The sequence below is a fragment of the Miniopterus schreibersii genome, assembly GCF_964146895.1.
Source record: "Miniopterus schreibersii genome assembly, chromosome: 5".
Lineage (NCBI taxonomy): Eukaryota > Metazoa > Chordata > Mammalia > Chiroptera > Miniopteridae > Miniopterus > Miniopterus schreibersii.
In genome coordinates this window covers 37,908,010-37,922,118 of record NC_138106.1, presented here as the reverse complement: position 1 = coordinate 37,922,118, position 14,109 = coordinate 37,908,010, and the positions used below count along the sequence as shown (strand labels likewise).

The 14,109-nt window shown below is 41.3% G+C and overlaps 1 protein-coding gene across 1 annotated transcript; it reads right to left on the bottom strand.

Annotated features, from left to right (window-relative positions):
• Nucleotides 1-3,294: 3,294 nt before the first annotated feature.
• On the bottom strand, nt 3,295-14,085 carry ADIPOQ (adiponectin, C1Q and collagen domain containing; the record flags this gene model as incomplete). The annotated part of the gene is made up of 3 exons (XM_081138311.1): nt 3,295-5,700; nt 6,807-7,028; nt 14,004-14,085. 3 exons carry the CDS (start codon nt 14,083-14,085, stop codon nt 5,180-5,182), a joined length of 825 nt encoding a protein of 274 aa, XP_080994437.1. The 3' UTR covers nt 3,295-5,179.
• Nucleotides 14,086-14,109: the final 24 nt, after the last annotated feature.

The window sequence follows — 14,109 nt, the reverse complement described above, 5'->3', positions numbered from 1 at the left end:
ACATGCTTTATTTTCTCTTTCTTCTCCCAGCTCTGCCCTGAGACTAGCCCCAGCCACTAGGCTGCACTGTCATAGTAGCAGAGGCAACATGGGATCTAAAATTCCCAAAGAAAATCCATCTTTCTATGTAAAAGGGGATGTGCTGACCAAAGAATGTGAGATACTCCTTGTTACTATTTTTTCTTTCTTTTATCTTGCTGCTTTATCCCCAAAGGCAACCCCAGTCACGCAGAACAAGAGAATAGCGTAGGAAACTAAAACTTGGAGAGAACCCTTGCTTCCTGGTCATAAGACCCAGGAAGGGAGGGTCCTTGGGGGATGGAGAATATAGGAAATGTCAGAGTGGAAAGAGCTGGAAAAAGACATCTTTTAATTCTGAATGGGACCCTACATGAAGTCCCAGACTCAATGCCCAATTGTACACATGCAGAGCAAACTCAAAAAAGCATAGCAAAGGCTTCAAGAACTGAACAACCAAAGTTCCAGACTGAACTCTGAGTAATACTTAGGACAGATAGACCCAAATAGCATAACAGGCTTGAAAACTGAATCGAGTTGGAATCACAGAAGAGTACAGCTTATACTCTGAACCTAAGGCAATTAATTACCTGCTAACACAAGCAAACAAACAAACACAATCAACATTCTCTAGAGGATTTTAAAGGAACCAGGAATTTTATAACATAATGTTCAAAATATTCCAGATATCATCCAAAATTACTTAATGCACAAAGAACAAGGAAAGTCTGACTAATACTCAAGAGAAGAGAAAGTCAACAGATGCCAACTTCAATATTACTCCAACTGGAATTTCCAGACACAGAAAATAAAACACCTATTATAACCATGAGGTAAAGATGAACATTCTTGAAATAAATGGAAAGATACAAATTCTCAGAAGAGGAAGATAATTTTTAAAGAAAAGTTAGATGGAAATTTTTAAACTATAAGATACAATATCTGAAATTAACAGTACACCAGATGAGCTCAATAGCAGAATGGAGATGACAGATGAAAGAGAACTTCAAGATAGATCAGTAGAAACTACACAATAAAAATAACAGAAAGAAAAAGATTGAAAAAAATTAACACAACCTTAGGGGCTTGTCAATTTAACATTCATATCATTGGACTCTCAAGAGAAAAAAACAAAAAGATGGATTCAGAAAATATATTTGAAGAAATAATGTCAGAAAACTTTCTAAACTTGGTGGAAGACATATGTTTACAGGTTCAAGACATTCAGTAAATCCCAATCAGGTTAAGCTAAAAGAAAAAAAATCATACCCAAACACATCATAATCAAATTGCTAAAAACCAATGATAAAGGAAGCATCTTGAAAGCAGCAGGAAGAAAAATAAATTACACAAAAGGGAAGCTAAGACTGCAGAATTCTTATAAAAAACCATGGAGCCTATAAGAGAGTGAGACAATATCTTCAAAGTGTGGGGAAATAATTAATAAATAAATAAATCAAATAAATAAATCAAATAAATACTGAAAGGAAAGAACTATCAACTCAGAATTCTATATCCAGCAAAAATATCCTTTAGGAATCTAAGAGAATGTATCATCAGCAAATTTTTTAAAACAAGAAATGCTAGAGGAAGTTTTCCAGGATGAGGGGAATTTATACCAGAGGGAAATGTAAAACTTAAGGAATGAAGAAAGAACAAGAAAAATGATGACTATCTGTATAAACAGAGTATTTATGTCTTCTTAAATTCTTTAAAATATATATGACTGTTGAAAACCAAAATTATAACATTGTTTGTAATGCTTCAATGTATTTAAGTATAATATATATGATGATCATAACATAAAAGAATTAGGATAAAGAACCTATGTGGTTATAGGCATCTATGTTTTACTTGAACTGGTAAAATATTAGTTCTATGTAGACTCTGAAAAGTTGAGTATATACATTATTATCCTTAGAGCAACTACTAAAAAATATATCAAAGACATACAGCCAAAAAGCCAAGAAATACATTAAGATGAAATACTGTGAAATACTCACAATATCCAAAAGCAGCCAGGAAAAAGAATGAAACACAGGGGGTAAATAGAAAACAAATAAAGTAATAGGTTTAAATCCAACCATAACAACAATTACATTAAACATAAGTTGTCTAAGCACCAATCAAATGAAAGAGATTTTCAGATTGGATAAAAAACAAGACCCAATCACATGCAGTCTATAAGAAACATATTTTAAATATAATTATATAGATAGATTTAAAGTAACATGATGGAAAAAGACATTCCATGCAAACAATAATCAAAATAAAGCTAGAGTGCGTATTTTAATTTCACACAAAGTAGACATCAGAAAAGGGAAAATTACAGATAAAGGCAGACATTATATAATGACAAAGGGTAAATTCAACAAGAAGATGTAAGACTAAATGTGCATGTACCTAACAAGACAGTTTCAAAATACATGAAGCAAAACCTGACAGAACTGAAGAGAAACAGAAAAATCCACAATTAAACCTGAACATCATGGGACCATTAATCCAAAATTCTTGGCCACAGTTTCTCTCAGGAGGTCTTATGAAGGTTGGCCCTCTCTATTTCTATGAAGAACTGATCCTCCTCAAGAGAGTTTAGAGTGAGTATGACATCGTGTCCAGTGCTGTGAGGATCCCGTCCTAACCAGATGCAAAACTGTGAGCATGATCAGACATTAGCTATTTCATGAAATTTTAGAGAAAATCAATAATAGTTTTTCAGCAATATCTCTCTGAGAAACCTGAGTAAACTCAAACATAACATTAACAGTTTGTTGTAAACAAATGCTGCTTTTACATTCATCATCTGTTCTCCCACTTCTGGTGACTGTATCCAGATTTTCTTCAGGGAAAACATCCCTTCCCCAGACTGAACCATAATCAACTTAAATCAATAAGGGTTGTCATCCTCTTGTCTCCAGTGATTGGTCAGAGATGGGCATACAGCCCAGCCAGAGCCAATGAGATCAAGGGCATGCTTGCTGGGGCTTCGAGGAGAGAAAACTTCCTCTCTCCTCCTGGGAACCACCAGAAACGAGGATGTCCCTTTGGCTAGATGATGTGGTGAGAAGGTATGACAACTGGCAGACTGCTGTCTTTTTGATATCATGGGAGAGAGCCTAGAACTATATTGTGTAGAGCCTGAGGTTGAAGCTTATACTGTTGAAGACAAAGTGGAAGGACAGACAGAAAAGGGTATTTAATGATATCATTTGAGCCTCTGGTTGACAGAACAGTTCTGGTATTTTCCATTATGCAAGGAAAACATTTTTTTTTTTTGCAAGGAAAATTTTTTTATTGCTTGTTAGAATTGAGTTTTCTGCCATTCACAACATAGAGTCCTGACTGACACAAGGTTTACCCCTTCATTTCTCTCTAAACCCATGTCTTTCTCCAAAAATGAAACAAAAGCCATGTGATGCAAGTGTTTCTACTTTTAATGCTGAGAAGTATATTTACTTGTATAAAATAATATAAAAGCATTTTTAAAGACAAAGTTTTATATGTAGAAATAATCACTTAATAGCAATGCATATGTAAAAGGGAATCATTCAGAATTTAAAACTGTAAGCAAAAACATTATGTTTTCCATTTCTATATTTATACAGAATGCTATTAACTCTGCTTTTGCTAAAACATTTGAAGAGCATTAGTCAAGCTATTATCGCCTGAGAGGATGTTTACCACTATCACCCACTTGTAGTTCTTTTTTTCTTTTTGAGGAATATTTTACAATTAAAATTTGTATATATTTAAGGTGTACAATTTGATGATTTGATATAGATATACATGTGAAATAATCGCCACAATCAAGCTAATTATCATATCTCTTCAAGTAGTTATCTTTTTCTCCACCCACCCCCCCTTTTTAAATAATTCTTATAGAACAAGAATAGATTCAGAAGGCCCAGGTCTTCCCAGACTCAGTTGATACTCAAGGAAAGAATAGTTTTCAAATTCCTTCATAGGTTTTGCATTACAGGCTCAAACTACCCCCTTGAGGAAAAGTTCTTCAAGTGTTCTGGAAAGCACAGTCATTCCTAACCTTAGTGAAAATTATTCAAACTATACAGTGGAGCAAGGATTGGGTGCTTAAAATCAGGGAGTTCCTAAAATAACAATATTTTTGCAGATAAGGATTAGTTATATGGAGAGACTGAAATGGAGTTAGTTCTGGGTAGATGTGAGATTCAAGAGATTGGTCTTCATGAAGCATTGATCAAGGATCTGCAAGGGGACTCAGATGTGTAGAAAACATGGTCCTTCTGGGAAGTTGTCCTTAACCTTAGGAGATGTCTCCCATGCCCAGGGCTCTCATCCACAATAACACATGAAGAAACACAGGGGTGCAGTACATGAGGAAGGTTTGCAGGAAACAGTATCACATCAGAGAAGCTTCCTGACTAGGTGACTTTGAGGAACAGGGAAGATTTCAGCATGTGGAAATGGAGGTAGCTTTCTGGATTAGAGAGAAGAGCATAAGGAAAGAGAAGTGCAGGGGCCACTGAGTGGTCGAGCTGAAATGGAGCCTGGTCATAGAACCACCTGCTCTGAGGGAACTCTACTGAGAAAACAACTTAACTCATGATGAGTTAAGACCCTCAGATGAGATGAATGAAGGATGCCCCCTATCATTATCCCAAAGACAAGTACTTCTGGAAAAGGGCACAGTGTAATAGAAAGAGTCCATGCCCTGAGTGTGATTTCTTGCTCCACCACTTAATACTTGTGTGACCTTAGGCATTCGCTTAACTCTCTAAGCCTCAGGGCCCCAAATGCAAAAAGAGGAGAATGATATCTTTTCCGCGCACCTCACAGGATTGGCATGAACATAAGAAGAAGCATAGAATCGCACTGTCAAATACTTTCTCGTAGTCAGCTACCTTGTCATGTATGTGAAGCGCCCCAGTAAATGCTGTTATCCTTTTATTGCCACTATGTACCAGATCCTTGAGGCCAGGGAACATATCTTCTTTAGGACTGAGAGCATAGTCTGTAACTTTTTAAAAAAGGTACTTGATGAATGAATAAGTAAATCAATGAATAGTGTTCAGAACTCTCCAACTAAAGAATAACATCGGTCTCCTAACTACACTGAGAACCTATGGGCTGTTCTTTGACTTCTGGGTTGTTTGGCCCAGTAGAGGCTTTGGGTAAGTGGTCATCAGTTGGTGTCATGGTAGAGAAGGAAGCCTGTGAAGGTGGAATCATTGTCATTATCTGCATAGAGCCCGTTATGCTCCCCTTCCCCATACACCTGGAGCCAGACTTGGTCACCCATTTCCAGATGGAGGAGCACAGAGCCAGAGGCTTGGTCCACGTCTTTGTCCTGGTATTGGTCAAAGGTAAAGAGCATAGCCTTGTCCTTCTTGTAGAGGCTGACCTTCATATCCTTCAGGTAGACAGTAATATGGTAGGAGAAGTAGTAGAGCCCAGGAATGTTGCAGTGGAATTTGCCAGTGCTGCCATCATAGTGGTTTTGCTGATTATAGAAGATTTTGGTAAAGCGAATGGGAACATTGGGGACAGTGACCCGGGTCTCCAAACCCACACTGAAGGCTGAGCGGTATACATAGGCACTTTCTCCAGGTTCTCCTTTCCTGCCTTGGACTCCTGGGAAGCCTCGGGGACCTTCAACTCCAGTCACTCCAGTTTCACCAGTGTCACCCTTAGGACCAACAAGACCTAAAGAATTAGAAGATCTCAGTGACCATAAGAAACAGAACTCCTGCTTAAGTTGTTTCCAACTTAAAACACTGTCCCTATAGCCCCTATGTACAACTTGCTTCACTTATAGAGCAATGGAAGCTCCCAAAGGGGAGAGTTATACTTCCTATTTCCACATCCCCCAGAGCAGACTCCCATACATTTTTTCCAACCAATATCTTTTTTTAAAATATATCTTTATTGATTTCAGAGAGAGGAAAGGAGAGGGAGAGAGAGAGACAGAAACATCAATGATGAGTCACCGATTGAGCCCACAACCTGTGCATGTGCCCTGACGGGGAATCGCACCCCAATAGCCTGGACCCTAGGTCGACGCTCAACCGCTGAGCCACGCCTGGCCGGGCTCCAACCAATATCTTATAAGTCTCCATCATCAACCCTCCATCTGTTAACTCTTTATGTGCTGGTTCAACCAACCATACTTCTGTTCTTCTATTCCTCTGTGTAGGATGTCCTCCCTTCTTTATTCTGTCCACTCATCTTTCAAGACCTAGCTTAAGCCCTTCCTCCTCCTGAAAACCTTCATTGTTAAATCTAAGTCTGCCCTAAGGGCATTTTTTCTCTCTTCCATACTTTGGCAGTTGTCCACATTCAATTTGGCATATTTGGAGTAGGCTTCCTTATAGTAACCTCTCACAGAGTCTTGTGCATTAAACTTATTTTCTTAACTAGACTAGGAGCTCTTCAGGAGCAGGACTGTGACCTGCAAGAGGTGTACATTAAGTGTGTTTGAATGCTGCTGGGAATTAAGGGGAAATTAATAGAAATAGGAATATGAGCAGATTGGGAATAGGGATGGATGAGGGTGGGGATGGGAAAGGGGACAGGGAAGATGTGGATAGAGCAGAGTCAAGGATACTTGATTTTACAGGTGCCACCTATTCTCACCACCGGCAGACCAACCCAAAGTCCACTTTAGGTTGCTTATGAGTCATATGAAAACACTTTGCTTCTTCCCTCTGTCTAGGCCTTAGTCAATAACTAATGCCCTAGTATAATTCTAGAAGCCCTCCACTACCCAGGAGAAGTCTGATGAAGAAGGCCAAAAAAAACCTTGTTCTTACCTGCATCTCCTTTCTCACCCTTCTGGCCAGGGGTGCCATCTCTGCCATCACGGCCTGGGGTCCCATTGTGGCCAGGATGCCCTGGGATGCCCGCCATCCAACCAGTGCAGACGCCCTTAGGCAGGGGAAGCAGGACTCCAGGCTCTTTGGTCGGGGTATCCTGTCCACGACTGGGCAGAACTAGTAACAGCAGAACAGCTTGTAGCAACAGCATCCTGAGCCCTGGAATCAGATCAGCCATGAGAGAACAGACCCCACATAACACACCCATTCAGGATCTAAGCAAGACTCACCATTTCAGCAGAGTGCTTCTGAGACCTGCTCTCCCAATACTCACCTCTTCTAGGAAGACTTTTCTATTTCAGCCCACCTTGATCTCTTTCTGCCCTGACATTGGCAATATTTTAGCATATTCCTTGCGTGCACTCTCCTTTCCTCAACAGGATTGTGAGTTCAGTGACGACACAACACTCCTCCAAATTACTCATATCTGAGCACAGGACCAGGCACAGGAAAAGCTCCAATAGTCAACATGTCAAGAATCTTTCCCTTGAGTTTTTCAAGAATGTTGACTCAGATCATTCCATACAATTCTAACTAACTCCTCTCTCTCGGCTCCTTTCCTTTTCTTCTTTACTTCCATTTCCCTTATTTTCTATGTCTGTCCCTCTTCCTTTCCTCCCATTCTCTTCCTTCCTCTCCCCTTCTCCTGGGTGATGTCAGGCCATTTGGTATATTACACACATGTACCCACATATGCATGCATACATGTGCACACACACACATACACAGCCTTGCCTTGGATTAGTCAGACAACCAGAGACACATTGTCCTAAGAGAATACCCACTGACCATTTGCCTGGGCCACCCTTTGCTGCACCCCCTCACATGCCTGATCCCTATGCAGACTTCAGGACATTCAAGATGTCATTTCTCAGAAACTCCTCCCAGTTCCCCCTCCCCCAACTGGGTTGGTTGTTCCTCCTCTGTGTTCCCTGGTGCCCTCATTTATCTCCAGCATTGCACTTCTTTCATCAGTTTGCTTATCTCTTATAGATTACATGAAATCTTCAGAATTGGGTTTGGCTTCAGGAAACAGCTCCTCTGTGAGGGGTGCAGGAAAGACCCTGATTGGCAATCTTACCTCCAAAGATGTGCATGATGTCTGGAATCCACTCTTATGCCCCATTACCTGGGGCTCTATGTGACAAAACCACCTCATGTTTCACATACATATACCCATCTTCCATGTGTATATACATATATATAGATATAGTCATCTTTTACATATATATACATACACACACACATATACATATACACACACACACACACACACACACACACCCGTGTGTGTATTCATTAAAACTAGTAATATAAACACTTTGGAAACTACAGAAAACAAAACAATCCTCAATCCCAAGAATTTATCTGTTCATTTGTAATTGTAGTGGAAACATACTTTACATAGAAATTTTATTCCCCTATTTTTGCCTCGTCTTTTTCTAGTTTTTACAGTCATTGATTTAAATGTGTGTGTGATGGCCCATCAAATGGATACAGGCAAAATATACATAACAATTTGCATTTTGTTGAACATTTGGTTTATTTCCATTTTAAAATATTATTATTAAATCTGTAACAAATATCCTTAGGCATATAGCTTATTCCCAAATTATTATATGACATATTCTCAGAAGTAGAATTACTGGACCAAAAACTATGAGTATTTTTAATGCTCTTGATGCATTTTCCCAAATTGCAGTTTGTTATATTGTTACCCGGTAGTATCTCAGTGTGTGTATAAAAGACTGTATCTTAGCTACTCTCCCCAGCTCTGGATATTATCATTAAAAACTTTTTTTGTTGTTAGCTGACTGAACAAAAGAAATGGTGCCTCACTACTTTGATGATTAGTGAGCTGTACATTTTATTAAAGGCCTGTTTTCTAATTTAATTTCCTCTTCTAATTTTATTTTCTCACTCATGTCACCTCTGTTAGCGTTTTTGTCGCTTAGGTAATTAGGGACACAATGTGCTTTTTGAATTAATTTGTGTGATCTCTTTATAGCAATACTTTCTTTAGTATGCAGATTTTTCTTTTGTTAAACAGTCCTTATTCATGCCAGGGTTTGGTAAATATCCTATTTTTATTTTCTTCTATTGTTTAATAATAGGGCTGTTTCACTCTTTAATCCATCTCTGACATTTTGTTTTGGTGTAAAATGTAATCTAAAATACTCAAATGATTTCTTCCTATTTGAAGACTAGTTGTTTAAAAACATCTTTAATTAAAATAACTCTCTCTAGTGATCTAATGCATCACTTTTCAAATATCAAGTTCAAATGTGATCTTATAAGTAAAGTGAGAATTGAGAATGAGATGGCTGGATGGAGAGGACAGAGAGCAATTGAGACCTGCTGCTCACAGACATCGATGCTGCCCCTTGGTGGTCATGAGTCAAGGCTCACTTTTACCATCTTCGTGTACCTCTGTCGCCCTCTCCTGGAACTGGAGAGCTCAGGAGAATGTTCTCAGTAGCTCCTGGGAATAAAATGAGCCGGCCTAGGCTTAGCGTCTCCCAAGATAAAAAAGGTAAGTTAAATGAGAAGCCAAGGAAGAGACCAGCCAAGCCCCTTTTGTACTTAGGAAAAATACTTGTTTTGAGACTTTTAAGACTTCATACGTCTTTAAACTTTCTCTTTGTCGACTCCATTCTTTCTTCTTATGGGGTTAGCACTAAAACTGAGAAGACCTCTGAGAGGCTCTGTGCTTGTTTTCTCCAGAAATGAGGAGGGCAGAATCTATGAGGTTCTGTTTTCTTTTCCGCAGAGGGGCAGGAGGAGAGAATCCAGAACATGAGAACTGGTGGAAGCAGCTACAGAGGACCCCAAAGATAATAGGCAGTGGAGGGTTTGCTCCAAAACTGTTGAAGGGAGTGCATTCTCCCAGCCCAAGGGACAGCATTCTGTCTCAACACTTCACTGGGATAGATTTTTCCACTAACAGGGAGAGCAGGGTTCCATGACAGTGGCATGGAATGGAGGAACTGAAAGGAGGGGGAAGATGGGTACACGATCCTAGAAAGTCTCTGAAGCAAAGAACAGATTCTGATTGAAGACAAATATTGCCTTCGAACCTAGTTCTGGGTGAAAAAAATCAGTAATTGACAACAATTGGCAGTGTAGAGGTGCCTAAGTTTCAAAAAATTACTCCAAAATTATTTGTGCTCTTTGTTTATTTTTAATATGTTTTGTATTGACTTGTAAAGAGAGAGGAAGGGAGAGGGATAGAGAGATAGAAACATTGATGAGAGAGAAACATCATCAATCAGCTGCCTCCTGCACGCCCCCTACTGGGGATCGAGCCTGAAACCCAGGCATGTGCCCTGGCAAGGAATTGAATGAAGCCACCTCTTGGTTCATGGGTTGATGCTCAACCACCGAGCCACACCAGCCAGGCTGTGCTCTCTGTTTAGATATAGTAATTGTTACTTTTTAAAAAAACTTTTTAAAATATATCTTTATTGATTTCAAAGAGAGGAAGGGAGAGGGAGAGAGAAATAGAAACATCAATGAGAGAGAGAGAGAGTCATTGACTGGCTGCCTCCTGCCAGCCCCCGATCATGGATGGAGCCCGTAACCCAGGCATGTGTCCTGACGGGGAACTGAACCACAGTCTCCTGGATTATAAATTGATGTTCAACTGCTGAATCATGCCGGTCGGGCTACATTTTGATTTTGAAAGACTTCTACTTCCATAGGGGAAAAGAGTATTAAATGAACCTATGTGATCTAAGACTCAATTGTGAGTATAAAGAAACCTTTTACATGGATCATGAAGTTCAATGCCAACTTCCACTTATAATTTTTTGTCGTGTAGAAAGTTCTTACCTCACTTGATATCTCATTTAATTTTCACAGCTACTTTGAGAGACAGTCTGAGGCAGAACTATGGAGCACATGCTCCATGGTCTCCGTGCTTGGGTAAAAGGAATTTGTTCTTACCTAAAACATGTTTCAGTCATATATTAATAGGAGGATTGTTGGCATAATCCATATAATGTACTTAGAACAGTGCCTGGCACATGTCAGTGTTCAATAAATGTTTACTCTCATTATATCCATTTTAGAGATGAGGAAAGTGGGCTTCAAGGAAGTTAAGTGACTTGGCCAAGATCCCATAACTACCCATAGAGGAGCCGGAAATCAAACTCTGGCCTTCCGAAGTCCAGTAAAGGGCATAGGCCAGGAGGGGAGAACAGTATCAGGGTCACACATCTGCCCTTTACTATTCCACTCCGTAGGATGGGGACATAGACCTCAGATCATGATGCACGTTACCTGGCTCCTAGTCTAGGCTCCACCATTAACTCGCTGCTGACTTACCTGCCTCCACCCCACCTCTTGGACATCAAGCTCTTTGCCTGTAAATGTGATTATTAGTGATATAAATCCTTGTCTAGTTTATTTCACTTTATTACTGTATGAACCAGTTGACTAAAAGTATAAAAAGTATTTTATAAATTTATGAAGTGTCCCACACATGTAAGTGAAGAGAAGGGAAGCAAACAATTTCTGGACCAGCTGTATGGACCACCCCTTTAATTTCATTTCATCCCCACAATTCCAGAAGGTAGGACTCCATTCCCACAGGAGGAATCTGAGAACCAGAGGGGTCTGGTCACTCCTGTCCCGGGATAACAAGTGGAAGGGTGCAGAGGTGCCATTTGAAATTTGAAGGCTGGCTTCCCCTCTACTGCACTGGCATTCATGGCACATCGTGCACAGGACCTGCTCACTTTTAAAACTGCACAAGGGGATGACCACGGTGTTCTTTAGATCTCAAAGGCCATATGATGATCTCTCATTTTCATATGTTAAAATGTGTGAGAAATTCCACTTTGACCTGCTGGAATTTCAGTCACAACAGCAGAATCTTGTGAAATACAAGGATGTGGTCTCCTTTGGGACTGGCGGGGAACAGAGCAGCATGGGAGAAAGAAGTCACCAAGCCTCGTGCCAACTCTTCTGGCAGAAAGGTCAGTAAAACACAGTTCACAAAGTCCCTGGGAGACAAGAGGAGCCCCAGAAACCATCTCACCCCTGCCCTGCTTTTACAAATGGGGGGGGGGGGGCTACGGGGAAGGAAAGAGATGCACTCATTAGCTTCTCCTAGGAGCTAGCTCTCACACCAGGAGATTTTGCACATTATTTTATTTATTTATTTTAATCTTTACAAGAACTCCATGAAGCAAGGAAAATAACCTGAACTTTAGAGATTGGAAAACTGAGAGATTAAGGAGATGATCCCTGTGAGATTCCCATCTGGCTTCCAGACCAGTGCGCTTTCCATCACATTACACAGCCTCTAAAAGGGCGTCTCAGACTCAGCTTCTTAGTTGGCTGAATGAGGTTATGTACGAAGAGGGACCTGAGGACACTTTGAAATGAGCAAGAGTACCCTGGAGTGTAAATTGCACGAGGCACTTTCAAGTCCGATTTCATTTCACCCTCCCTGTAGCCCGGCTTTTGACTTCACTGTGTAGAAGAATCTGAGACTTGGGGAGGCCAAGATGCTGGCTTGAAATCGTACAACTCTGTTTGAATTACATGGGCTTGCCATTTTTAAAAGTCAGAAGTGGTAGAATAGTGGCAATTTCACATGGTACAACCTAATAATAAATGGCAGAAGCAGGAATTAACTCAGATCCCACGAGGATTAGCTTTCACTCAGCCTGGGAGAGCTGTCAGCATCCCCATACCCAAATCAATCAATCTCAATCTCTCTCTCTCTCTCTCTCTTTCTCTCTCTCTCTCTCTCTTTCTCTCTCTCTCTCTCTCTCTCTCTCTCACACACACACACACACACACACACACTCATGTTCTCAAAGAACTGATAAAGCAGAGCACCCCTCCACCAGCTTTTTAAGATCAGTCTCTCTCCACATAGAGAAATTACTGATTGAAAGCTTCTTGTCTCCAGAGCTTCTACCTCCTGACCTCAGCCAAGTGTCTGGGGCTGCTGGTCTCCTGGTTTGGCAAGAAGTAGATGGAAAGTCTGTCCCTGCAGCCACCTTAGAAAGGTCAAGAATCAAGTTCTGTGTCTCTCTTTACAACTCCTCAAGAATTAAGGGAGGGTGGCAGCATGGACTGCCAGTTAAGCCACAGAGCTCGCTTTCCGCTGTTCCACTTCAAGAATGAAGTCGGCATCCTCATGCTCCTTTGGGCATCCTCTGTCAGCATAAAGGGCTCCCCTGCTCCCCAACCTCGTCAGGAGGAGCCAGCCTTACCCCTAAACAAGAGTCACCAGGAGTGAGGTAGCTACACCCGTGCAAAGCTTGATCTGAAAACCAGGACCCTCCCAACCAGGGACCCACATCCTCTGACACATGAGGACTGGCTTGACCTCTAAAATGCCTCCCGCTCTGACCTCTGCGTCGACAGCTGGAAACCACCAGGATGCCTCCAACACTGTTCACTGGGACGAGCAGAATTGGGCTTGGCAAAGGCCAGGCAGACCCAGTTGTTTTTGTCAGAAAATGTCTTCTAAAAATAAGATTTTTCATAAGCCCCCAGTATATACCAGGCCCTTTGCTCACTTTGTCTCATTCGAACCTCTCAATCACCCTGTGAGATATCCCCACATCTCTGTATATATTCCCATATCTACAGATACCCCCAAATCTATAGGCAATGGCCATGTCTCATTCATTTTTGTGTCTCGTGAACCCCACCCAGTGTCTGGCCGGTAGAATCTGCTCATTTACTGAATAGAATCGCGTGGAAGGGCTGGATTTCAAACTCAGTCTGAGGTGGGAGCTCGGGCTTTTCCAAGCTGCCCCTTCCTGTGCTTCTTTCTGTGAGAAGCATTTGATCTCCCTTCTCCCCTCATCTAACTGGACTCTACCACTGGTCTATCCCTTCCCCCTCACTGACCCTAACTTTTTCTCTGGGTAGGCATCTTGCCACTGAATGAACTGGGCAAAATTCAAGATGGTCCCAGGCATTTTGACCAGAGGAGCAGCCCCCTGTCTCTTGGAGCTGTGAGAGAATTGAGGAAGCTGCCCTGGCAGAGTTCTGCTGTATCCATCACCATCCCGCTGCAACAGGAGAGTGTGGGCGCACCCCAGCCAGAGGCCCCACTGTAGGCAGCCACCCCACCCCAGCCTCGGACTTTAATCACATCGCTCTTACCTTCAGGTGTGGGATCACACCCACAGACTGCAGTCAGGATGGAAGTGAGGAGATGGTCCAGCCTCAGCAGCCTGGTACTCATGGGGGCAGGCGGTCCCCACCTCAC